At 40.4% G+C, this 24,702-nt stretch overlaps 1 protein-coding gene across 3 annotated transcripts in view; it reads right to left on the bottom strand.

The window, feature by feature from the left end:
• Positions 1-24,702, bottom strand: part of atf6 (activating transcription factor 6) — a 420,957-nt gene that overhangs the window by 266,311 nt on the left and 129,944 nt on the right. For all 3 annotated transcript variants that reach the window (XM_072274311.1, XM_072274312.1, XM_072274313.1), the window contains exons 8-9: positions 4,764-4,949; positions 1,726-1,817 (exon numbers count right to left, since the gene is read on the bottom strand). In XM_072274311.1, coding sequence (XP_072130412.1) covers positions 1,726-1,817; positions 4,764-4,949 — 278 coding nt within the window. The remainder of the gene's footprint in view (positions 1-1,725; positions 1,818-4,763; positions 4,950-24,702) is intronic.

The raw sequence follows: 24,702 nt of genomic DNA, 5'->3' as shown, positions 1-24,702 counted from the left end.
ATATTAATAAATTTATAGTAAAGCAGCCAGCATAATTAAAAACCCCATCCACTCCAGACATTCGCTCTTCTCCCCTCTCCCCTTGGGCAGAACATGCAAAAGCCAGAAAGCACATACCACCAGGCACAAGGACAACTTCCTGTTGGGAGATCACCACCAGTACATCCATGACTCCTGATGGACTCCTGACCTCAGAATCTACCTTATTATGATCTTGCACCTTATTGTCGACCTGAACTGCACTTTCTCTGTAGCTATTGCATTTTATTCTGCATTCTGTTACTGTTTTATGTTGCACTACCTCAAAGCACTATGAATGATTTGATTTGCTTGTGCGGTAATGTAAGAAGGTTTCGATCATACATCAGTACTGTTATATACCCCTAGGGGTCCTATTTATTTACGGACTATAACTTTAAAAAGAGGGAGAGAGGTGTACAACACAAACACCTTGTTATTAAGAGAAAGAGAGAGAGGCAAAGACTGCTTTGAAATGGTGTTATGGTTTCTCTTGTTATGTACCCCTGGGGTTCCTTTTTGTTGTGGACTTTCACTGTAAGGCACAAGAAAGAACTGAGACTAACTTTTGAATTTCTGCTGAGAGAGAGAGGGGCAGAGTCTGCCTTTCAGCTCGTGCTTACACTTTTACAAGAACACTGACTACTGCCGTCAGCTTTTGGCTTGCCATGGAAAGACAGAGACTTCTAAAGGATTTCGGAGGACAACGGGAAGATCGACAGCGTCAGCTCATCTGAAGACTCAAATCTCTCTCTCTCTCCATCACTACTCAACTCAATACCACGAACTGAACTGAACTTTATTCATCATTGTAAGACTATCTATTTACCCCTAGACTTGAAGAAGCTTGGTTTTCATGTATTTCCACACTTACACTTATCTAATCATTGCTAACCTGTTTGATCTATCTGATTTTATATTACTGTATTGTGTAGTTACTAATAAATACCATTAGTTAATAGCAATACTGGACTCCAAAGTGTTTTCCATTTTTGCTGGATCTTTAACCTGTCACGGGGTACATGACAGTATATATGATAATAATAAATCAATTCCAATTCCACTTTTATCACTGAAAATTTATGGAGGAGTAGCAAAGAGAAAGCCACTGTGAAAAAAACCTCACATGAAATCTTGGCTAGAGTTTGGCAGAGGCATGTGGGAGACTCTGAAGTCAGCTGAAAGTAGGTTCTACGGTTTGATGAAACCAAAATTGAGCTGTTTGGCCATCAGACTAAATGCTATGTTTGGTGTAAGCCAAACACCACACATCATCAAAACATACTGGCCCTACCGTGATGCTGTGGGGATGCTTCACTGCAGCAGGCACTGGAAGGCTTGTGAAAGTAGAGGGTAAGATCAACGCAGCAAAAATAGGAAACTCCTGGAGGAAAACCTGATGCAGTCTGCAAGAGAACTGCAACTTGGGAGATTTGTTTTTCAGCAAGACAATGACCTGAAGCATAAAGCCAAAGCTACTCAAGAATAGCTTAAAACAACAAAGTTAATGTCCTGGAGTGGCTAAGTTATGAAACTAAAATGCTGGATATTAATCACTTGTAGGTACTGAGGTGCAAGAGCTATTGATGTCTGATGTGTCAATGTAGTTTTACACACCAGAACATAATTAATAAAAGAGATTGGCATGTTTCTCATTTAGATACTGAATCAAGATATGGAAATAAATACTCAAATATTCAAACTTACCTTGCAGGACCATAACTGAATGCTATGAACACCAACAATGCCATGACACATGCAGCTCTTCTTCTTGGAGCAGAAACTTTTAATTGCTGATTCTGAAAGATGAAAAATTGTTATTTTTCCAAATAAACAGCTGAGTCTTGAAGTACCAAATCAACACTAATTTTGCAAGATTGTGAGATCCTCTTCTTTTACTCTATCCTTCTCTCATGCATAAACTTTTGAACCCCTTTGATCTCAACATACCATCTTCAAGAGGCCAAACTAATTGATTCACATCAAAAGACCATAAGATATTGGAGTAGAATTAGGCCATTTGGCCAGTCGAGTTTGATCTGCCATTTCATCATGGCTAATCTAGTTCGCTCTCAGCCCCAATCTCCTCCCTTCTCTCCATATCCTTTCATGCCCTGAATAATCAAGAATCTATCAACCTTAAACATACCCAATGACTTGGCCTCCATAGCCACCCGTGGCAACAAATTCCATAGATCCATCATTCCCTGGCTCAAGAAATACCTCCTCACCTCTGCTTTAAATGGACATCCCTCTGTTCTGTGGCTGTGTCCTCTTGTCTTAGATTCCCCCACCATAGGAAACATCCTCTCCACATCCACTCTATCAAGGCCTTTCAAGATTTGATAAGTTTCGATGAGATTCCCCCCTCAATTCTTCTGAATTCCAGTGAGTACAGGCCCAAAGCCATCAAACATATGATTCGCCTTTCAATCCCAGAATCATTTTTGTGAACCTCCTTTGAACCTTCTCCAGTGTCAGCACATCCTTCCTTAGATAAGGGACTCAAACCCGCTCACAGTACTCCAAGTGAGGCCTCACCAGAGCCTTGTAAAACCTCATTACATCATAAACACAGACAGCACAGAAATCAGCCCACGGGCTTTCCATGTCTATGCTGACAATCTAATATTATCACTGATATGAGCACCTGATCCTTCATCTTCCAGGTTGTGGCAATTCAATGCTCTCCTAAATGCTTTGAGAGTACCCACTTCCAATATTGAGCCAGGCAAATATTCCAGATTCCAACCATGCCCTGGGTGAAGAAATTCTTTCTCTGATGCCCACTAAAAGAATTAGATAAATCTAGTGCCAAATCAAGTTTGGGCTATAACATCAACAAGATGAAGGATGTTTTGAAGGAATAGGCGGGAAGAGAGAGAGCAGCTCGCCGCGTGTGCGCGCCCTCCAGTGAAAAATGATATTGTATCCGTTAAGTAGGGGCTGTGGATAATTCTGATCTGATGGAGACAGACGTGAAAGCACAGAGGAACATCTGGAGAAATTTCTGAAATGCCAGTTCGCTGCTGTTGTTACTGCGTGGTCGGGAATCTTCTGGAGGGAAGGCCTCAAAATCCCCGGCTTTGCCTGCTGTTGGCGACTGGGATTGAGGTTGAATCGTAAGGAGTACTCTGTGTCGGAGAGCTGATCGGAGGCTCAAAGTTTTCAGATAACTCAGATTCGGACTGTGGTCGGGCATGACAGGGAGAGTTTTTCTTCCTTCTCCTGTCTACGTGAGATGTGGGACATTTGAGAGACTTTGAACTTTTTACTGTGCTCATGGACTTCTTCATCAAGTTATGGTATTGTTGCACTGTTGTAACTATATGTTATAATTATGTGGTTTCGTTAGTTTTTTCAGTCTTGGTCTATCCTGTGTTTTGTGATATCACACCAGAGGAAATATTGTATCATTTCTTAATGCATGCATTACTAAATGACAATAAAAGAGGACTGCATGTCTTCATAATCTAAAAAAAGATGCAACTGCTGGGAAATGGCCACACAAACCACACCACCGCATGAAGCAATCATCACCTTCTAAGAGCAAATTTGAGACTAGCAGTCTTGTCAGCAATATTCTTAATTGCTATCTCTGATGGACCAGCAGCATATCCTTTTCATTCTTCCCTGCTTGTGGAAATACAAAATCTGCATTAATACAACAGAAGCGAAGTATCATGCAGCTACAGGAGGAGGGTCCACTGACTAAAAAATCTATTGACAGAACATTGAGCATTTCCCTTTTCTCAAATGAAACGCTAAAATCTTCATGTCATGTCACTCCAGAAATTCCACTCAAGGTTCTGGGCGTGAGTTACATTTGATTCCCACAACAGATTTGCATCAAATGAAGTAATTCTGCATGAATTGCAGCTTTCGGAGCATTGCATTGCCAAAAACTTTAAATAATATTCTTCTGAAAGGCAGCTGTCGTTGGGCACTTTGGAACAGTTGTGCTTTCACTGTATAACTCCTTTCTTTGTTTTCAATCCTTTGAGGCTGGTTCTGACTATCCCCTCCCACCAACCACACAGAACCAGCTACATCCGCTCTCCCAACCAGCCTAGGTATCAAAAAGTTCAACTTCAGCATTCCCAGTCAAATACTGATTCTCCAACCTCTCAACTTCTAACCACATCAGGCGTCAATTCCCTTTTTGCCCCTAACCAATTCCCAGCAAATTCCACCAACCACTTAGTCGCCAACTCTCCCAAATTAGGTTTCATGTCTTCTAGGAGGTCAAAATACTGTATCAGCAAAAGGCTGATACAATAGGGACACTTAAAAGACTCCTAGACAGGCACATAGATGTAACAAAATTGGAGAGTTATGGGCTGTGTGGGAGGGAAGGGTTAGACTGAAAGCCACAACATCATGGGCCAAATGGCCAATACTGTGCTATACTTTCGCTGTTCTATATTCTACACCAGGTTACTCTTTGGTAATCTGGCAATGATTATTCTCTGTTCAAAAATAGCTCAAGTTCCACTTATGCCAGATGTTTGGAACAATTGCCACATTTGTGCATGAAATGGGGCCATTTTCCAAATGAACTAAAAGCATGCCAATTTTTCCCAGCAAACTAAATTAAAATTGCTTTTGAGAAGTGCTCATCTTTTCTAATAAAATATTGCACTGCATCTTTTAAGATTATTAAATTATCACCTGTATGATCTACAGGCAGTGAACTTTTTCATCCCCAACATCCAGATTCAAGCCTATTCTGGAAACTTACTGACCTCGGACATCAACTCTTGGAGCTGTTTTTGAAGAGAACCATTTTCATTCTTAAGCTTGGCATTTTCAACAAGTGCAGACCTCAGTCTGTGCTCCAGATTCAGTAGATATTCCTTCTTCTTTCTTCGGGAAAGACATGCTGATTCACGATTCTTAATCATTCTTTCTTGTCGTCTTAGTGCACTTACCTATTTGATAGCAACATAAAAAAGTATAATGATTGAAAAACAATTTTAAATGAATTGTCTGCAATTATTTGATATAAATTTGAATTTTATTATTAACCACCACCAAGGACAAGAGAAGAAGATACAAAGGAACACTACCACTATGCTTTGTTCCTCAAGCCACACATCATCCTGACTTGGAAACATATCCTCAGTGGGTCTATATCCTGGAACTTCCTACCCAGCAGCACTTCCTACCCATTCACTGCAGTATTTCAAACAGGTGCTTCACCATCACCTTCTGAATGGGCAATAAAGGCTAGCTTTGCCGACAATGCCTTAGTGTCAAAAAGGTAAAAAAAAATTCTAGCGTTTTACAAAGTTGTCCTGTGTGTGTGTGTGTGGGGGGGGGGCATATTGCTGGTTGAAAGCCGCTCCCATTGAGATTGATCAGTTTAAAAATGGCAGCTGCTCTTCCCATTGGTTGGCTTGCATGCCAAGGCACCTAGTGTCCAGTTTCAAACACCTCAAGGGTATAAAGTATAGCACTTGTAAGAGATACTCTCTTTCCCTTTGTTCCTGGAACCGTTGGAAAGGTATGTTCCATGTGCACTTTTAACTAGTTCTGTAGTTTGTGCAACTTCAGGAGACTTAATGTTTGGTCGAATTTTTTACAGTTTGTAAATAAATGATTAGTATACTTAATTGCAGTCAGTGTTTCTGTCTCATTCACCAAATCCACGAACTTGCTTCAATGTTACAAAAGTACATGTAGAAGTAAGGATACAATGACACTGGACTGAGATTTTGGAGAAAAAAACTCTTAAGTAGTTCAGGGTCAAAAAAATATAAACCATTAGGGTTGGGGCAAGTCAGTTTTTGCATGTGAAACAAAATGCAATGGACAGAAATATTCATTGTCCCAGCTCCATTACACTTAATTTATCCAACATACATAAAAACAGATGTCTCTCTTCTCATTCATTTAGCTTTAAGCAACGTCTAAATCTCTGGCTGAATATGTCCAGTAAATTTTATTACACTCCTGTTTAATGAAATGTGAATGCAAATCCTATATAGTTCATTAGTCCCATAGGCAATATAAATTCAGATCTTCCACAGAAATTTATCTCCATTTTATACCTCGTAGATGAAGGCATTCAAACCATGATCTTAACAAACAGGTCCACAACAGTCCCGATCTGAGTACAAACTGGTATCAAGACTGCAGCATTGCCTTAATATTTATCTCAGTTTTTCTCTCCTCAATACAATATCGCAAGATTCCCACTGGAGCAGTGCTAACCTAGGGGACATAAGAGAAACTGTTTAACCGATGTTGCCTTCATTCCAGGATCAACGTAACTTCAGCCATTAATTTCTAGTAGACAAATAACACCGATGTACATACAAAATTCATTGACTGAGTTTCAAGACCTCAAATGTGGTACAAATTTCATCACCTACCGCCCAATAGTGACCCTTGACTTTCAATCATCATGGATTTCTGCACAGGCACCTACTAATATTAAGGCAAAGCTACACTATTGGTACCAGTTTGGGACTGCTGCGGACCTGTTGAGATCATGGCTTGAATGCCTTCACCTATGAGTATAAAATGGACATTCTGTTCAACCTCCTCGAAATCCACTAAAACAGGATAAGCAAAACAATATCAGTGTACCCTCCCAGACCAACATTTCTCCAGCAATGAAGCCCCAAAGTCGACTCCACTGGATATCACGTGCAGCCCCTCTGTTTTTGTAGACCCAACACCAGACTCCTGAAACAGACATATTCCTCCAAGTTGCATTAAGTGGGGAAAGAAAATACCTCAAAGATGTTTTGCTTGAAATAGTATTACATCATCACCTACTCGTGGGAATCGCAGGCATCGCAGGCTGGTCTGAATAGATAAAGAGAATTCTCAACTGAGAACCCTGCATCCCTTTATCAAAGCAGAAAGAAGCAGAGGGTTTATAACAGACTGAAAGCACTGCTCACAGACAATGTGCCTGCCTGTTGCACATCAAACCCAATCTATGACAGGATGACATAGTACCAAGAGTGCTGAGAATGCAATTCTAATAGAACTAAGTCACATCTCCATTAAAAAGGAGGAAAATGGTGCTGTTGATCACAATCAAAATATTCCAACACTTGGCGCTTCAATCTCACCCATAATAATTTTGAATAAGGAAATATTCCACCACTGATACATAAAATACCTGCCTTCAATTGCAGCTACCTGCAGAGACAGTGTCGCTCCATCCGAAAGGTCACCTATTAAAAGCACAGCTTTTTAAAAGGGTACACTCCATCCCAAATGATTATTTGAAAGCCCAGAGAAACATTAAAATGTCATATCTGGTACAGTAGAACTTGCCATAGGTTTCAGCCTGGGAATGGTTACACACAACTACATCCTTGAATTAACTCACTGCACACTCAATGGGGATAACATAACTCCATGCAGCATTTTGTAATCACTGAATCTATTGGTCCAAGAAGCATTTTGCAAATCTATTTCTGAATGCATAAGTGAAATAGATTTCACTCAAAATTTCAAATTTGTTATCCCATTATCATTTTTGGGACACAAAAGAATACATTCAAAGATTTAATTTGAATGAAAGACAGTCAGTACAATTTGATTTGCAAATCAACCAGTTCTTTAAAACGAATTATGCCTGCTTATCTAAAGAATGCACAAGCAACATGTATCAGATGAGTCCTTAATAATTGAGTAGATCTGTACTTACATAACACCAGCAGACTTGGAGATCAGCTGCAGCTGGTTCACATGATGTAACATGCCTATCAACCACAGGACTTATACATTCTTGACTCAGTGTAGAATTATATATGCTTTTTCTTTTTCAGGAGTTTATGTTCTCAAATCACTGGTTGGCACAGATTGGGCAGTGTTTGCATTTCATTTGCAGACAGTCAACACCCTTAAGGCAGCTGGGCTGATAACATCAATGTCAACAAGACTAAGGAGATGGTTATCAACTTCAGGAGAGTTCACACCACTCACATCCCTCTTTACATCAGCGGCACAGCAGTGGAAACTGTGAGCAGTTTCAAACTCCTAACTGCACACCTTGCACAATTTCTCATGGTCCCAGAACATATCCTACACAATCAAAAAAGCTCACCAATGCCTCTACTTTCTGAGGAGGCTTAAGGGAGCTGGACTATGTATATCTATACTCACGTCATTCTACAGATGTATAGTAGAGAGCATCCTAACATGCTGCATCACAGTATGGTACAGAAACTGCACCACTGTGGACAGGAGGGCTCTATAATGGGTAGGATCACCATACTGCCATCAAGGACGTTATAGTGCCAGAAAAAGACCAGCAATATCAGGAAGGATCCCACCCAACCTACTCATGGAACTGTCTGTCTCATTCCTATCAGGAAGGAGACTACGTAGCATCCATTCCAAGACCACCAGATTTTTTAAAAACTTAGGTTTCTTTATTATTTATTTTATTGCTTTTTTGTGCTACATTGGATCTGAAGTGCCAGTTATTTCATTTTCCTTTACACTTGAGTACTAGAAATGACACTAAATAATCTTGAATAACAAGTTTATAATGACACAAGAGGCCTTACATCAAAGAAACTTTAAAGGTACAGATTAACGTTATTTTTATACGGTGATCACTACATGAACTGATAATTTTGATGGTATTGTCATGGTAAATGGGTGAATAGAAATTGTAATTTTGGGTGTTAATATAACAGTACACACTTTAAGAACACATGAGCAAAGAGGTGCCAAAGCTAGCTCTGATAACCCACTTGATTTCCAAAGTTTACTTTTTATCTTCAGCCTTCAGAAAAATTAGTTAATTGAACACAGAAATTTTCCAATGGAACGTGCAAAAATAAACAAGGAAAGTAAATTACCAGAGCAATAATCATGTTTAAGCCTAACACCTTCACATGGAAATACGTCAACCACATCTGTTCAGTTAGTAGTTCAAAGAAACACAGATCTGCATTTTGTCAAGAGGAGCCCACCACCCACACTCAGCAGCAAGCTGCACAATCTTCTCCAAAACATCCCATGCAGCTGTCAAACCCTCATTCCCAACAAAACTTTTGAGAATATTTACTGGATGCCAAACGCACCAAAGACAACAGAGTTCTATTTAATACTTTCAATTCAATAGTGATAGTAACATACAAAAATAAAGAAATTACTAAATCACAGTTTATTGTTAAATCATCTGACAGCATTTAAGTATTTGACTAATTCAAATTATTATGAATGTGTTAACTGTCTTTCTTTGTGTTTCTTGCTCACAGCTGTAAGATATCTTATCAAATGAATTGTATAGTGAATCCAGCTGCTGGTTTCTCTGTAATTCTTGGAAAGCCTTTTGCCCCACTGTTGAATACGAAAAAGTGCTTAAACTGGGTCAGTAAATCCATGACCCATGCATTCAAAAAGTCACAAATTTATTAGTATGAATCGAGTTAAATACTCAGTTCTTCACAGAACTGACAGCAAATCTCAACAAAATCTAACCCACAGACAAGGAATTGAGATGGATAGTAAACTCACGAAACAAGAAGCAGCAATAGAGACCAACTCCATTCCAAGAAACTTCCTCACTCAAAATATATCTCAGTTATGATCAATGTTTACCATTTCACATTGGCTCTCATTAAAGCACTCAATTCAAAGCCTTCATCCTCACTCCTAACCTAACCACTCCAATCTACCCATCTCTGCAATCACAACCAACCTCACATTTTAATCCACCTTTTCATTCTTCATGCAGTGACATAAAATTTGTTACACTTGTCCCCTTCTCTCTTTTTTAAATCTCCCATTCTGACTGCTCTCTTATTCCTTTCCTTCTCCTCAGCTGCTCAACACGTCCCTCTGTTGTCTCTCCTCCTCGTTCCCCCATGGTCCACTCACCTCTCCTATCAGATTCCTTTTCTTCTTCAGCCCTTTACCTTTTCCATCTATCACCTCCCAGCTTCTCACTTCATGCCACTCCTACATCTCCCCCACCCACCTTCCCCATCACCTAGCTTTCCCTACCACCTGCCAATGTACTTCATCCCCCTCCTTCATATTCTGGCTACTTCTCTCCTTACTTTGCTGATGAAGTGTCTCAGTCTGAAATATCAACTGCTTATTCACCCCTCCACAGATGCTGCCTGATCTGTTGAGTTTCTGAAGACATCTTCAGAAACTCCCTTCCTAAACAGACTTCTTGGTCACCTTGCTCTCTTGGTTACCTTAAAGTCTATTGGTTGGACCGCTTTCATGTAGCTCCCATTCCTTCTATGTGCCCAACTTTCTCTTCTCTGACAGAAACCACCTTGGTTACAGTTACAAAAACACGAGGAAACCTGCAGATGCTGGAATTTCAATTGACAGTTGACAGTCCTGACGAAGGGTCTCAGCCCGAAACATCGACTGTACCTCTTCTTAGAGATGCTGTCTGGCCTGCTGCGTTCACCAGCAACTTTTATGTGTGTTGCTTGGTTACAGTTAAATGAGTTACTGTCACAATGCAAGCTTCATTACCTAACAGTAGCATGGAACTAGACAAGTCTTAGAAGTTCATGATGACACTGCACTGTAGAACAAGACCAGCACCACCAACAGAATCGAGGTGATTACACTCCGGAAATTTCCTCTTCCCAAGTCACTGAGATTCTGAAAACCATGATTACGGAAGAGTAGAATTACGGCAAAAGCACTGTGAATTGGCAAAATGGAAATCAGTAAATTGATCTGGCAGATCAACCTGCCCCAATATCAATCCCAATAAACACTAAAATACACCAATTTTATTTTACCAAATAGAACACAGTTTGACCTACCCTTTGCAGTGAGTTATTGGGCGAAATATAGTGAGGGCAGAAAACTTGGCAGAAATTAAAGAAATGCACCAATTATTTCATAACGTTTGAACTTCCAAATATACTGTATAACGTTCAATCCCATTGAACACATGAAGTTAAAGGCCATCCCAGAAACACAATCACAAAAAAAAATCTAGTTGACTCTCTGGAGTGTCAAGCATGCAATGCTTCAGAAAAGAATTTTACATCTAGGCCTATCTACTCTTTCAGATACATGTTTAAAAAAAAGGCTCATTTCAAAGAAGGACAGGGGAGTTATTTTAATAGTTCTAGTCAACATTCATCCTTCAAGGAACAAGCAAGCAATTACCTAGTCCTTATCACAATGCTGTTTGTGGCCTCTGGATATGTGCAAATTAAATGAAGCAACGGAGACTGTAGCAGCAAAAACTGATCCAAAATCATAACCACTGCCACCAGCCTGCGACCCCAGATGGAATTGTTACACTTGCATGACACAACCACAGCTCCAAAGATTGCTCCAAAGAGTCGAATTCCTTATTTCACAGTAGGAAACTTTGTCACATGGTGTGAGCAGAATTATCTGCAGCTTAATGTGAAAAAGACTAAGGAGCTGGTGGTAGACCTGAGGAGAGCTAAGGTACCGGTGACCCCTGTTTCCATCCAGGGGGTCAGTGTGGACATGGTGGAGGATTACGAATACCTGGGGATACCAATTGACAATAAACTGGACTGGTCAAAGAACACTGAGGCTGTCCACAAGAAGGGTCAGAGCCGTCTCTATTTCCTGAAGAGACTGAGGTCCTTTAACATCTGTCGGACGATGCTGACGTTCTACGAGTCTGTGGTGGACAGTGCTATAACGTTTGCTGTTGTGTGCTGGGGTAGCAGGCTGAGGGTAGCAGACACCAACAGGATCAACAAACTCATTCGTAAGGCCAGTGATGTTGTAGGGATGGAACTGGACTCTCTCACGGTGGTGTCTGAAAAGAGGATGCTGTCCAAGTTGCATGCCATCTTGGACAATGTCTCCCATCCACTACATAATGGACTGGTTGGGCACAGGAGTACATTCAGCCAGAGACTCATTCCACCGAGATGCAAGACAGAGCGTCATAGGAAGTCATTTCTGCCTGTGGCCATCAAACTTTACAACTCCTCCCTTGGAGGGTCAAACACCCTGAGCCAATAGGCTGGCCCTGGACTTATTTACTGGCATAATTTACATATTATTGTTTAACTATTTATGGTTCTATTAATATTTAATTATTTATGGTGCAACTGTAACGAAAACCAATTTCCCCTGGGATCAATAAAGTATGACTATGACTATTTCAATCCTTTATTAGCAATTAGCAAATATACAATTAAGCATTATTGAGCATTATCTTAGCGGTCAAAGATATGACCTCTGCTGGCCCCAAGCTAGAAACTGCCACAAAATAAGCTTTTACCACACCCCCACGAGTGTGACTAGTTACCATAATAGTAAACACAAAGTGCAGAACTCATGGCTCCTACATAGACATTTTAACACTGACCACTACCCAGCTGCAGATGTTAGAGACTACATCATCACTGTGTTAGAAGTCTGGTTCTGGAGTAGCTATGAGACGTTCGTTTTGTTAAAAAGGTTGAGATATTTGTTGCATAAAAGTATTACCTATATTTTGTAATAGTGACAATCAACACAAGATATTGACACAGATTCTTCAACAAAATGTTTTTGAAGATTCCTTTACAGTCCTCTTAAACTGGCTAAGGGCAGAGAAAGTGAAATTGACACACATGGGGAATGGATAACCTGAAGTTAATAACTGTAAATTAATTAAGCATGTGCCACCAGAATGGGGTTAGCAGAAATAATAACCTGAACAGATATATCAAGAGTACTTGAGTAAAACCAGCAATGATATTAACCCAATAAAGAAGATGTTGGTCAAATTAGCTGTTTACCTGATAGGCTAAAGTAACAAAGATACTAACAGACAGATAGCAGTTGTCAAACTCTTGACATGGATATAGATTTGCACAAGAAGGCTAAAATACTGGGAGCTAACCAAAAGTTCTTTGAAGCAGATCCTTAATGCTAGCTGTTAAATAGAAAACCAAGGGGGAAAAAAAAGCTCTTCGCTGCTGACATCTCAAGCTGGAACATTTGGCCACAGCTGTTTGTCTGATTGATCCATTGTAAGGGATACCTTACATCTATTGTAAGTCATGTAAATGTTCTACACTGTCATTCTATGATATTTACAATAAACATTTCTCTATGATTACATCAATCAGCTCTTTTCCTTGAACCTTGAGAAATCCTGTGATCTTGGAAAAAGTTGAGTTTCATGTGGTTCAAGACTCACTGTAAAAAAATTGGGATACTGAATTAAACAGAATCACCAGAACTATTTTGCAAAGACTTAGTAGCATATTATTCTATTCTCCTCTCATGTAATCAACAAAACTCCCTTTCAACATTGCAACAATTTTTAAATAAGGCCTATATTCTGAGCATTATGTGGTTGAGGATCATTGTTCTGAAATCACCATTGGATTCATTGCTGATCATTTTCTATCTGTCATCATCATTTTGAATTCTAATATAAACAGAAACAATACTATCTATCCTCACAAAACTTTACACAATTTTTTAAAAGCCCTCTATTACTTTTACAGACTTTACTACTTTCTAGAGAAAAAGACTAGCACTCTGTGCTTCCTATAAAGTGTTACTTTAATTCTGATGCTATCCTTGTAAATCTGATTCTCTGTATGCTTAATATACAATATTTTACTTTTTAGAGAAACAGCACAGTAACAAGTCCGCGTCACCCAATTACACCCTTGTGACCAATTAGCCCACTAACCCAGACATCTTGGGAATGTATGAGGAAATCAGAGCACCCATAGAAAACCCAGAGTCACAGGGAAAACTCTGACAGGAATCGAACCCAGGTTGCCGGCGCAGTAATAGCATTTCACTAAGCACTGTACTACCATAGCATCCAAGAATCTCATAGTGGTGAAAATTGTGATCGGTTTTCCATGTGTGGACTAACGAAGTTCATAATTCATTCTGTTCGCTTCTTCTCAAAATGCGTTATTGCCTTAAATTGACATTTTTAATTATCCCAATTAAGCTGCTTTGCTCTTTATGATGATTTTAAATCCACACACCAATATCTTTTTCTTCCAATTTGTTATCTTATTATATGACTGCATGGCTTCACCCCTCTCATATTCAAGTACTCTACCAACTGAAGAGAGGTGTTTAAGAGCCACTACTTTGCCAAGGGATCTTATCCAACTATTGCAATTGAATAGATTCAGAAATAACTTTTATCTCTCTCGTTTCCAATTCTGATACAAACATTGACTGCCTCCATAAATAATATGTGGCCTGCTGAATGTTTCATCATTTTCTGTGTTTTTTTCTAGATTTCCAGTATCCACATTTTTCCCCATGACTCAGAAACCGCTTCATGGTATTTAAGACAGTGTGAGATCAACAGGTTCATCTATATTCTTTCGCATCAACACAGGACACACATCATTTAGTGTTGAAAGACTGGAATGTTCTACTATTTGAAAATTTGCCAATTTTTTCTTAAATCACAAAAAGAATGTCTATGCATCAAAATGCAACATTTTATAACTGGATCTCAGATTTTTTTATAATGTTGTAATAATCTTGTCATAATGTCATTCAGGGGAATAAACATTTTAAGGGAATGCTGAAATGCAATAACTTAACCCACTAACTACTGACAGAATAAGGACATGAATGTAATGAACTTGAATCTATTTTCTAATTCATGCACCATTATGCCGACTTTTTTAATGAAATACAGTAATAGATTACATGAAACATCAGAGAGATCATATTCTATTAATTTACATTACACATATTTTAAGGCAACAATAATCCTGCAGCAGATGCAATCTTTATTTCTGTGTGCATCCAAAACATCCAGTAGTCCATTTCCATAATAAAGGTGCCAGCTCTTCCAAGCTTTCCTAGAAAATCTTGTAAACACATCTTTGTTGAAGGGAGAGGTTTACAATAATCCTAAATTTCTGGTACACTTTATGGGTTTAGTGTCAGCAATACATTAGTACAATTAGTGGTGACTTTGAAAAATTATTACTTGAGCCCAGTGGTGGCCAGCTTTTCCTTACTTTAATATCAGTGGTGGGTGATTGAAAACTACTTGTGACAACCTGTGAGCTCCCAGTTCATGGTCTGATTCTTTGCGTATTGTGATCATATATGGCTGGTAACCAGTAGTTGACCGAATATTAAAGCTTAGACACAAATTTCCAGTACTTATTTTGCGTTGCAAAGTTGTGCTTTTTCCATTATTATGCACCTGCCCTCTGGTGATTCTAAATCAGAAATTACCATGTGATCTCTGGTCAACATAGCCTGAAAAGACTAAACATCCAAATGTCAGAAACAAATTAGTCCTACAGCAGCAGACATGCATGTTCATGATTACCAGTAAACTCTTCCAGGTGCTGTGCACTGAATTGATGTACACTTGATAAACCACTTCAGCAGACCAATCCAGTTAAGGAAAACATGCTCACATACATACCACCCCAATTATTTTTATATACAACCTGAGGCTTATTAAAATAGGAGATGCAGGCAGAGTGAACAATGGAAAGAAACATTTCCACTGCAGGGTAAATAGTTCAGTAAGCTATTACAGTGCGCTATCTTTAGCGTTCAGTTCATGTTGGTCTCATATTCCAAATTATTGAGGCAGAACTCTTACACATACCTGATAACTGTCTGTTCTTGCATTCATACCATGTGCTCTCCTCTACACCTGACCATCATCCCCTCACTCCAATATTATGGTGTCCCACCCATGTGTCCCAAGCCCATTTATCAATTAGGGCAATTTTAAGAAATAACTGAAGAGTTTAAATTAATCTTGTCCAGGAAAATAATGACAAAATGGCAAGGCAATCTTAGTTAATAATTTGTTGTTACATGTCTGATTTCTATCAAAATAGACAAGAGGCAGTCTGAGCAGAAAATAAACACCAGCAAAGAAAGTCTGGGTTAAATGACCCAATTCCTAGCCATGTGTCCAATGCAATCTGATTGCTGCCCCTCCTTATTTATAAAGCTTAGGGAAAGTCAGATTCAACAGCCTTGCCTTTTGCCAGTAGTAACTCACCAGTGATGAACTTCATCAGTTATACAATCGTCAAATACAACTGGCAATAAAAAATATTCAACAAGTTAATTTTTTTTTACGTTTGCCTGCGTGCGTGCGAGCGAGTCTATGTGTGCGCGTCTGTGCGTGTGCGTCTGCGTGTCCATCTGTGTGTCCGTGATGATGTTTTTTTCATGGCTTTTACAAGGCGCGGAGTGAGAGAGAGACCATGTGGCGCGCCACTCCTCACACAGACATTTTCGCGGTATTTTCCCTTTATCTTACGAGGTCAAGCTGTGATCTCAACACTCAACCCGGCACGGATGGAAAGCGTACTCGACAGTGGACCCGACTAGTTTCAAACCCGGGAACCTCCGCTCCTGGGTCCGGCGCCGATGTCATTGCGCCACCAGCCGACCCACAAGTTAATTTTTTACACTAATTCTGTTCTGACCTTCTTTCATGATTGTTACTCTTCTTTAGTGGCTCAGGGAAAGAAACTAATCCTGGTTGCGCCCATCTCAAAAATCATTAAGTGATGTTTATTGGAGCTTTACACCAGACAACAATTTTTTTCAAAAGTGTTGCTTCTTCAGAATATTGTTGTGGTTATGACAGACCACTAGATGCCGAAAGCAAACATGATTTCAGACTACAGGTCAACCTTCACTAATCCGGCACCATTGGGACCTGAGGAGTGCCGGATTATCGAAGCAATCGGATTACAGGTAGTCGGATTAGTGAAGGTCGACTGTACTCGTATCAGCAGAAATTTGAAGAAATAGGAAATTAATTTTTGTTGAATATCATGCGTTTAGCTGCATAACAGTGCTAATGCTATAAAATAGTTTGACTAAGCTGAAACTGTTTCGTTAATGATTTTCATTTGTATTCAGTGTCCGAGACTTCTCATTAAGAGTGCAATAATAATCAACCAGCATTGATGATTCCAGTTGCCCTGATACCGTTTCTCCATGACCGCAATGTCCTGGTGAAATCTTTCACCATGCTTGTCACTGGCGGCTCCAAGATTAGCAGGGAAGAAGTCTAAATGGGAATGCAGAAAATAAATCTTTAGTGACAAGTTGTACTTCATGGTTTTGTATGCTTGAAGTATGTTGTCAACCAGCTGCACGTAGCTGGGTGCTGTAGTTGTCAAGAAAAATTTCAACAACATCCTTGAATGCCCATCATGTGATTTTCTCTGGTCCCACAAGAAGTTCTTCAAATTGCCTGTCATTGATGACTTGTTTGATTTCTAGACTAGCAAAAATGTCTTCCTTAATCTTGACATTAGTTATTCTGGGAAACATCTGTCTCAAATATCAAAATTCTTCACAGAATTTTTTGTGCCTGGTGATAGCAGTTTTTGAACTCAATAATTCTGCTTTTGTCTTTGACAAACCCAAGTCTTTGACCAGGCCACAACTCAGCTTCAGCTATCAGATGAGGCCTATGCAACATAAAAGGTTCAAAATCTGTATCTGCGTCGGGGTTGGTTTCCATTCCTGGCTCATGCATCATGGCATCTTCGTCTGCCTTCTCTGGACTCCATGTCTCTGGTGGCTTTGATACTGGAATACCATCATCATGTGGCACAGATCTCATAGCTGAAGGGAGATTGGGGTATTCAATGAATCCCTGTTTTTAGCAGAGAAACCAGACCCAATGGTCAGACAGAAGTTGCAGTCTGTCACATGATCCTACTGCTCTCACCATATAATCAAGATAGCAAATAGCATTAACTTCCGAGTACCTCTGAGCCAAGCTCTAAGATCGACAGCACATTGTGCAACAAATGTGAGGGGCCCAGGCTTTGTCTTGGTCACCAATTTTGCACACACATTACAGCTCATAGGCTTTCTTAATAAAAGGAATCATGCTCCATCTTTGAGATTTAAGCGTATACTCATCACAAATATAATATAAAGTATTGTGGCTGTTGCAACATTTGCGCTACATTTTGCTATCACAAATACTCCTGAAAATACAATTAGAAACATATAAAACCTACAGCACAATACAGGCCTTTCAGCCCACAATGCTGTGTCGAACATGTACTTACTTTAGAAATTACCGAGGGTTACCCTAGCCCTCTATTTTTCTAAGCTCCATGTACCTATTCAGAAGTCTCTTAAAAGACACTATTGTATCTGCAACCACCACTGTCGCCGGCAGCCCATTCCACATACTCACCACTCTCTGCATAAAAAACTTACCCTGACATTTTCTCTGTATCTACTTCAAAGCACCTTAAAGCTGTGCTCTCTTGTGTTAGCCATTTCAGCCCTGGGAAAAAGCCTCTAACTATCCACATGGATCAATGCCTCTCATCATCTTATACACTTCTATCAAGTCACCTCTCATCCTCCGTCACTCCAAGGAGAAAAGGCCAAGTTCATTCAACCTGTAATAGGCAGCAGGCGCACAAATTACCCACTCCAGACTCCGGGAGGTAGTGATGAAAAATAACAATAGAGGACTTTTTCAAGGCCCTGTAATTGCAATGAGTACACTTTAAATCCTTTAACGAGAATCTATTGGAGGGCAAGTCTGGTGCCAGCAGCCGCGGTAATTCCAGCTCCAATTACTTACAGGCTAGATAACAAGGGAGGTGCAAACTCCTCCCTCCACTTTAAAAGGACTGCTTTCTTGATGCTTGTGCATCCTCTAATCTTGCTCTAAAATCAAGATTTTGGTGTTGCAAATAACTTAAAGACATGAGAACTCATAAACGACATAATGAAAATATATCCACACACTTAAATTTAGAACATGCACCCTCTTCTTGATGTTTGTAACTGCAAGCCTTTCCAACAGTGATAAATATTTGAGAGACGAGTTCTATCAGCATAATCACTTATTCTTAATGTTACCCTATTAAATATAACCATTAAAGACCCTCACCATTCAGGACATGCCTGCATCATGTTACTACAACCGGAGGAGCTACAGGAGCCTGAGGACCCATGCTCAATGTTCTGCCCTTCCACCGTTCGAATTTCCGAACAGTCCATAAACCATGACCTAAACTTTGTCTTTTGCACCGTTTATTTGTGGAACCAGATTAATTTTAATGTCTTGCAGTCACTACTGCTGCAAAACAACACATTTCATGTTTTATGTTTAATGGGTATCATTTACATTAGTAATAATAATCCTTGTTAACATCCATCCCTCAATTTCCTGTGTGACAGTTGTCTCCATCACCTATCATTGCTCAGTGACCTTGAAAGTAGCTTTACTTGGTTCCTCCTCAAGGGCAACACAGTTGTGTCCACCATACCCCTATTTGGAAACAACAGCCAATTACTGTGTCAATCAGGATATCTACTTTTTTTATTCCATGGGTAGACAGCTTGCCTGGAAAGGCAGTCATCAATCATATCATGGCCAAAAGCAGATTTGTTAGCCTCATTAATGTCTTTTGAGTCCCCTGAGATGTACAATCATCTCTGAGACCTGGATCTCTTGGTGAGATCTCACTAGATTTCTGCAACTCAGGTCACACATTTTCTGGACCAAAAACCAACCACCAACTGTTATTTCATGTTTCATCTCACATAAGGAGAGAAAAAGAAAGATATTCCCCGCCCCCTCCCCCTTCTATTTCCCACTCTGACCTTTTATCTCTTCTGACCTGCCTACTACTTCCCCCTGGGTCCCCTGCTCCTAACCTTTCTCCTATTATCCACTCTTCTCTCTAATCAGATTCCTTCTTCTTCAGTGCTTGACCTTTCCCACCAACCTAGCTTCACCTATCACCTTCCAACTAGCCCCGATCCCCTCCTCCCACCTTTTTATTCTGACATCTTCTCCCTTTCTGCTCAGTCCTGAAGGGTCTCAACCCAAAACATCGACTGTTCATTTCCATTGATGCTGCCTGACCTGCTGAGTTCTTCCATCATTTTGTGTATGATACAAATGTATCAAATGATAGCTATTTTGTGCTTAATCATCAAAAATCATTTTTCATGTTGATAGTCAGAAAGCAAACTCATTCTAGTCATTTTAGCACTTCAACTCACCAAACGTATCAGAGCAAAGGCTAAATTAGTTTATTTGGTGAAAGAAATAACAATGTCATATTGTGAAACCTTGTACAATGAAGTCCAATATTGCTGACATTATGGGAAAGTTCCATTTGCTCACTTCATGGCTTAATTCCAACAATTAAGCCATGAAGTGAGCAAGTTGAAAGTCACGTAATTTCTGCATTTCCACTCATCCCAAGAGGATAAACAATTTCATAGTCAGAGACTTCATCACCCACCTCTGTACCAACACCATTACCCTGCCCTGCACCACCCAGCACCTAACATTCAAATCTTAGATCACTATTAAAATGCATCAGTGCAAGAGGCAACATGCACAAAATGCTGGAGAAATTCAGCAAGCCAAACTGCATCTATATTTGGAAATAAAAAGGTGCCATTTCAGGCTGAGACCCTTCATCGGGACTGAAAAGGAAGGGAGCAGAAGCCAGAAGATGGGGGGAGGGGAAGGAATACAAGCTAACAGGTGATAGGTGAGACCAGATGAGGGGGAATGTGGGTGGCTGAGGGAGCGGAGACGCAGTGAGAAGCTGAGAAGTGATAGATTGAAGAGGTAAAAGGAGAAAAATGGCAAGAGAGGACACTGGATCATGGAAGAAAGGGACAAGGAAGAGTACCAGAGGAAGTTGATAGGCAGGTGTGGCAAAAGGGTGAGAGGGGAACCAAAAATTAGAGAAATCAAATATTCATACCAGCAGGTTGGAAGCTGGCAAGATAGAATACGAGATGTTTTTTCCCCAACTTGAGTGTGACCACATTGTGGCAATAGAGGAGGCCATGGGCTGACATATAGAAATGGGAATACAAAGTCGAATTGAAATAGGTGGTCACAGGGAAATCCCACGTTTAGTGGCAGACGAAGCAAAGGTCCTCCACAACTGGTGTGAGATACATTTTTTAAAATAAAATCGCAGTGCAAATTCAGTTCTTTTATTAACATAAGGTGACTGCAGTCGTCATTTAGAGTGATTTGGGGAAAGAGAGGCTTTATGAACTAGCAAGATGGCTTCCAACATAACACAGACTCAACCATATTACTTTAATCCCCTGAAATATGCTTGAGCTGAGATCACTATTTCTTGTTCACAAGCTAATCAGTAAAATCAGTTTGATCTGAAGAAATTTGCAGACAAACTGGAAAAGCAATTAGAAAAGGTTTTCAAGTTTTAAAATCCCAACTCAAGCAGCACACTTTTGAAGTGTCCCATGTTGGCAACTGCTTTTAGAGAAATGTTTGACCAAATAATACACACAGTCTCTGCCACAAATTGGACACTTACTTATCCTTTGCTCCCTCTTCACCTTTGCATAACTGAACCAGAAGAATTTGCACTCGAATACCATACTCAGTCAACAGGCCAGAATAAGCCAGTAAGCTGTTTGAGTATGACATACAGCCTGCTCGATAGAAAAAAAATCACAATGGCTATTCTAACTGATCACTCTCTATGCAACTATCTTGTCTACACACCCCTCCCCACTGATCTCCCTCCTGGCACTTACACCTACAACCGGGACAAGTGCTACCCCTGCTCCCAGGGCCAGATGGTTTGCATCCCAGAGTGCTTAAGGAAGTAGCCCAAGAAATAGTGGATGCATTAGTGATAATTTTTCAAAACTCTTTAGATTTTGGACTAGTTCCTGAGGATTGGAGGGTGGCTAATGTAACCCCACTTTTTAAAAAAGGAGGGAGAGAAAAACCGGGGTATTATAGACCGGTTAGCCTAACATCGGTGGTGGGGAAAATGCTAGAGTCAGTTATCAAAGATGTGATAACAGCACATTTGGAAAGCGGTGAAATTATCGGACAAAGTCAGCATGGATTTGTGAAAGGAAAATCATGTCTGACAAATCTCACAGAATTTTTTGAGGATGTAACTAGTAGAGTGGATAGGAGAGAACAAGTGGATGTGGCATATTTGGATTTTCAAAAGGCTTTTGACAAGGTCCAACACAGGAGATTAGTGTGCAAACTTAAAGCACACGGTATTGGGGGTAAGGTATTGCTGTGGATAGAGAATTGGTTGGCAGACAGGAAGCAAAGAGTGGGAATAAATAGAACCTTTTCAGAATGGCAGGCAGTGACTAGTGGGGTACCGCAAGGCTCAGTGCTGGGGCCCCAGTTGTTTACAATATATATTAATGACTTAGATGAGGGAATTAAATGCAGCATCTCCAAGTTTGCGGATGACACGAAGCTGGGCGGCAGTGTTAGCTGTGAGGAGGATGCTAAGAGGATGCAGGGTGACTTGGATAGGTTGGGTGAGTGGGCAAATTCATGGCAGATGCAATTTAATGTGGATAAATGTGAGGTTATCCACTTTGGTGGCAAGAACAGGAAAACAGATTATTATCTGAATGGTGGCCAATTAGGAAAAGGGGAGGTGCAGCGAGGCCTGGGTGTCATTATACACCAGCCATTGAAAGTGGGCATGCAGGTACAGCAGGTGGTGAAAAAGGCGAATGGTATGCTGGCATTCATAGCAAGAGGATTCGAGTACAGGAGCAGGGAGGTACTACTGCAGTTGTACAAGGCCTTGGTGAGACCACACCTGGAGTATTGTGTGCAGTTCTGGTCCTCTAATCTGAGGAAAGACATTCTTGCCAAAGGGAGAATACAAAGAAGGTTCACCACATTGATTCCTGGGATGGCAGGACTTTCATATGAGGAAAGACTGGATCAACTAGGCTTATACTCATTGGAATTTAGAAGATTGAGAGGGGATCTTATTGAAACGTATAAAATCCTAAAGGGATTGGACAGGCTAGATGCAGGAAGATTGATCCTGATGTTGAGGAAGTCCAGAACGAGGGGTCACAGTTTGAGGATAAAGGGGAAGCCTTTTAGGACTGAGATTAGGAAAAACTTCTTCACACAGAGAGTGGTGAATCTGTGGAATTCTCTGCCACAGGAAACAGTTGAGGCCAGTTCACTGGCTATATTTAAGAGGGAGTTAGATATGGCCCTTGTGGCTAAAGGGATCGGGGGTATGGAGGGAAGGCTGGTACAGGGTTCTGAGTTGGATGATCAGCCATGATCATACTGAACAGCGGTGCAGGTTCGAAGAGCCAAATGGCCTACTCCTGCACCTATTTTCTACGTTTCTATGTTTCCCTTACCACAATTTAAGGCTCCAGGTGAGGCAACAATTCACCTGCAATTTTTCAGGGTCATCTCCTGGTGTGACCTCCTCTACATTGGTGAGACCTGATATAGATTGGAAGACCACTTCATCAAGCACCTAGTCTGCCACAGAAGGCGGAAATTCCCAGTGGCCACCCATTTCAATTTGACTTCCTATTCCTATTCCGCCTTGTCGTCTACTGCCAATGAGGCCATACCCAGGTTAGAGGAGTAACACCTCATTCGTCTGGGTAGCTTCCATCCTGATGATATGAATATCGATTTCTCTAACTTAAGGTATTTACCCCCCACACACACACTTTTTTCATTCCCATATAGGTTCTGCTCTTCTCTTTTTTCTTCTCATCACCTGTTCATCAACTTCCTCTGGTGCCCCTGCTCCTTCCCTTTCTCCCTTGGTCCACTCTCCTCTCCTATGGTGTTCCTTCTTCGTCAGGCTTTTACCCCTTCTACCTGTCACCTCCCAGCTTTTTACTTCATCCCACCCACCTTCCCCTTCACCTGATTTCAACCAACACCTGCCAGCTTGTTCTCCTTCCCCTCGCCCAACCTTCTTATTCTGGCTCCTCTCCCTTCCTTTCCAGTCCTGATGAAGGGTCTCAGCCTGAAACACCGAATGTTTACTCCTCTTCAGAGATGCTGCCTGACCTGCTGAGCTCCTCCAGCATTTGGTATGTGATACTATAAAGCTGATGCACTTTCATCCAGACATGTCACATGTACTCACACATTCTTTTCTAGTAACAAGAACTTTCAAACAACACATTGACAACACAATGTGAACAAGTAAACTCTGGTTTAAGTTTCACGTATTTGTCCACTTCCAGAATTGCCTGTCCTCATCTCTCAGAAGGTTCCAGAGAAATAGGCCTTGTACAACTAAAAAACTATTTTATTGATTATTTTTCATTTTGCTGGTTTGGCAGCTCCTTGTTCCTTTTTCCTAAGCACTTCACAAACTCTTCTTTGAAAATAGTGAATAACTGAACACAATGAACTAAGCAACTAATCATAAGCCACAAATTGTTGCAGACTTAACAACATACCCAAATCCCAGCAAATACCACAGCTCCTGACTTGATGAAATTCATGATTTCAGATGTCACTTACACAACATTCACTGAAACCCTAGACACTAATGAGCCTGAAAAAAAAATCCACCAATGCAACACTTTAAGTAAACCCATTCCCTGTAGACCTCAATGAAATCTCCATTGCCTCCTTATCATCATAATTGCAAATTGTCTCACATTATTGACTCCTATCATGGAGATTAACCTATTAAATTTAATTCTCCCTTAAGGAATAAAAGTATCCTCCAGGATACTTATTATGAATCAGAAAATGAGGAACCAGGAAAGAAGACCAAAACTTACTCTGTGGGAGATTTTAAGCAATAAGCTAAAGCAAAAGAGGTACCAAGGGACACTGTATGGAAGAGATATCAGGGTTTTAAAACCCAAGTTTTGATGTATATTTGCCAATGACGCAGCAAGAGGCCTGAAATGCAGAAATGCAGAAGTGCAGAGCTCTGGTCT

Source organism: Mobula birostris, chromosome 12, assembly GCF_030028105.1.
Source record: "Mobula birostris isolate sMobBir1 chromosome 12, sMobBir1.hap1, whole genome shotgun sequence".
Lineage (NCBI taxonomy): Eukaryota > Metazoa > Chordata > Chondrichthyes > Myliobatiformes > Myliobatidae > Mobula > Mobula birostris.
This window is presented reverse-complemented; position numbering and strand designations above follow the sequence as displayed.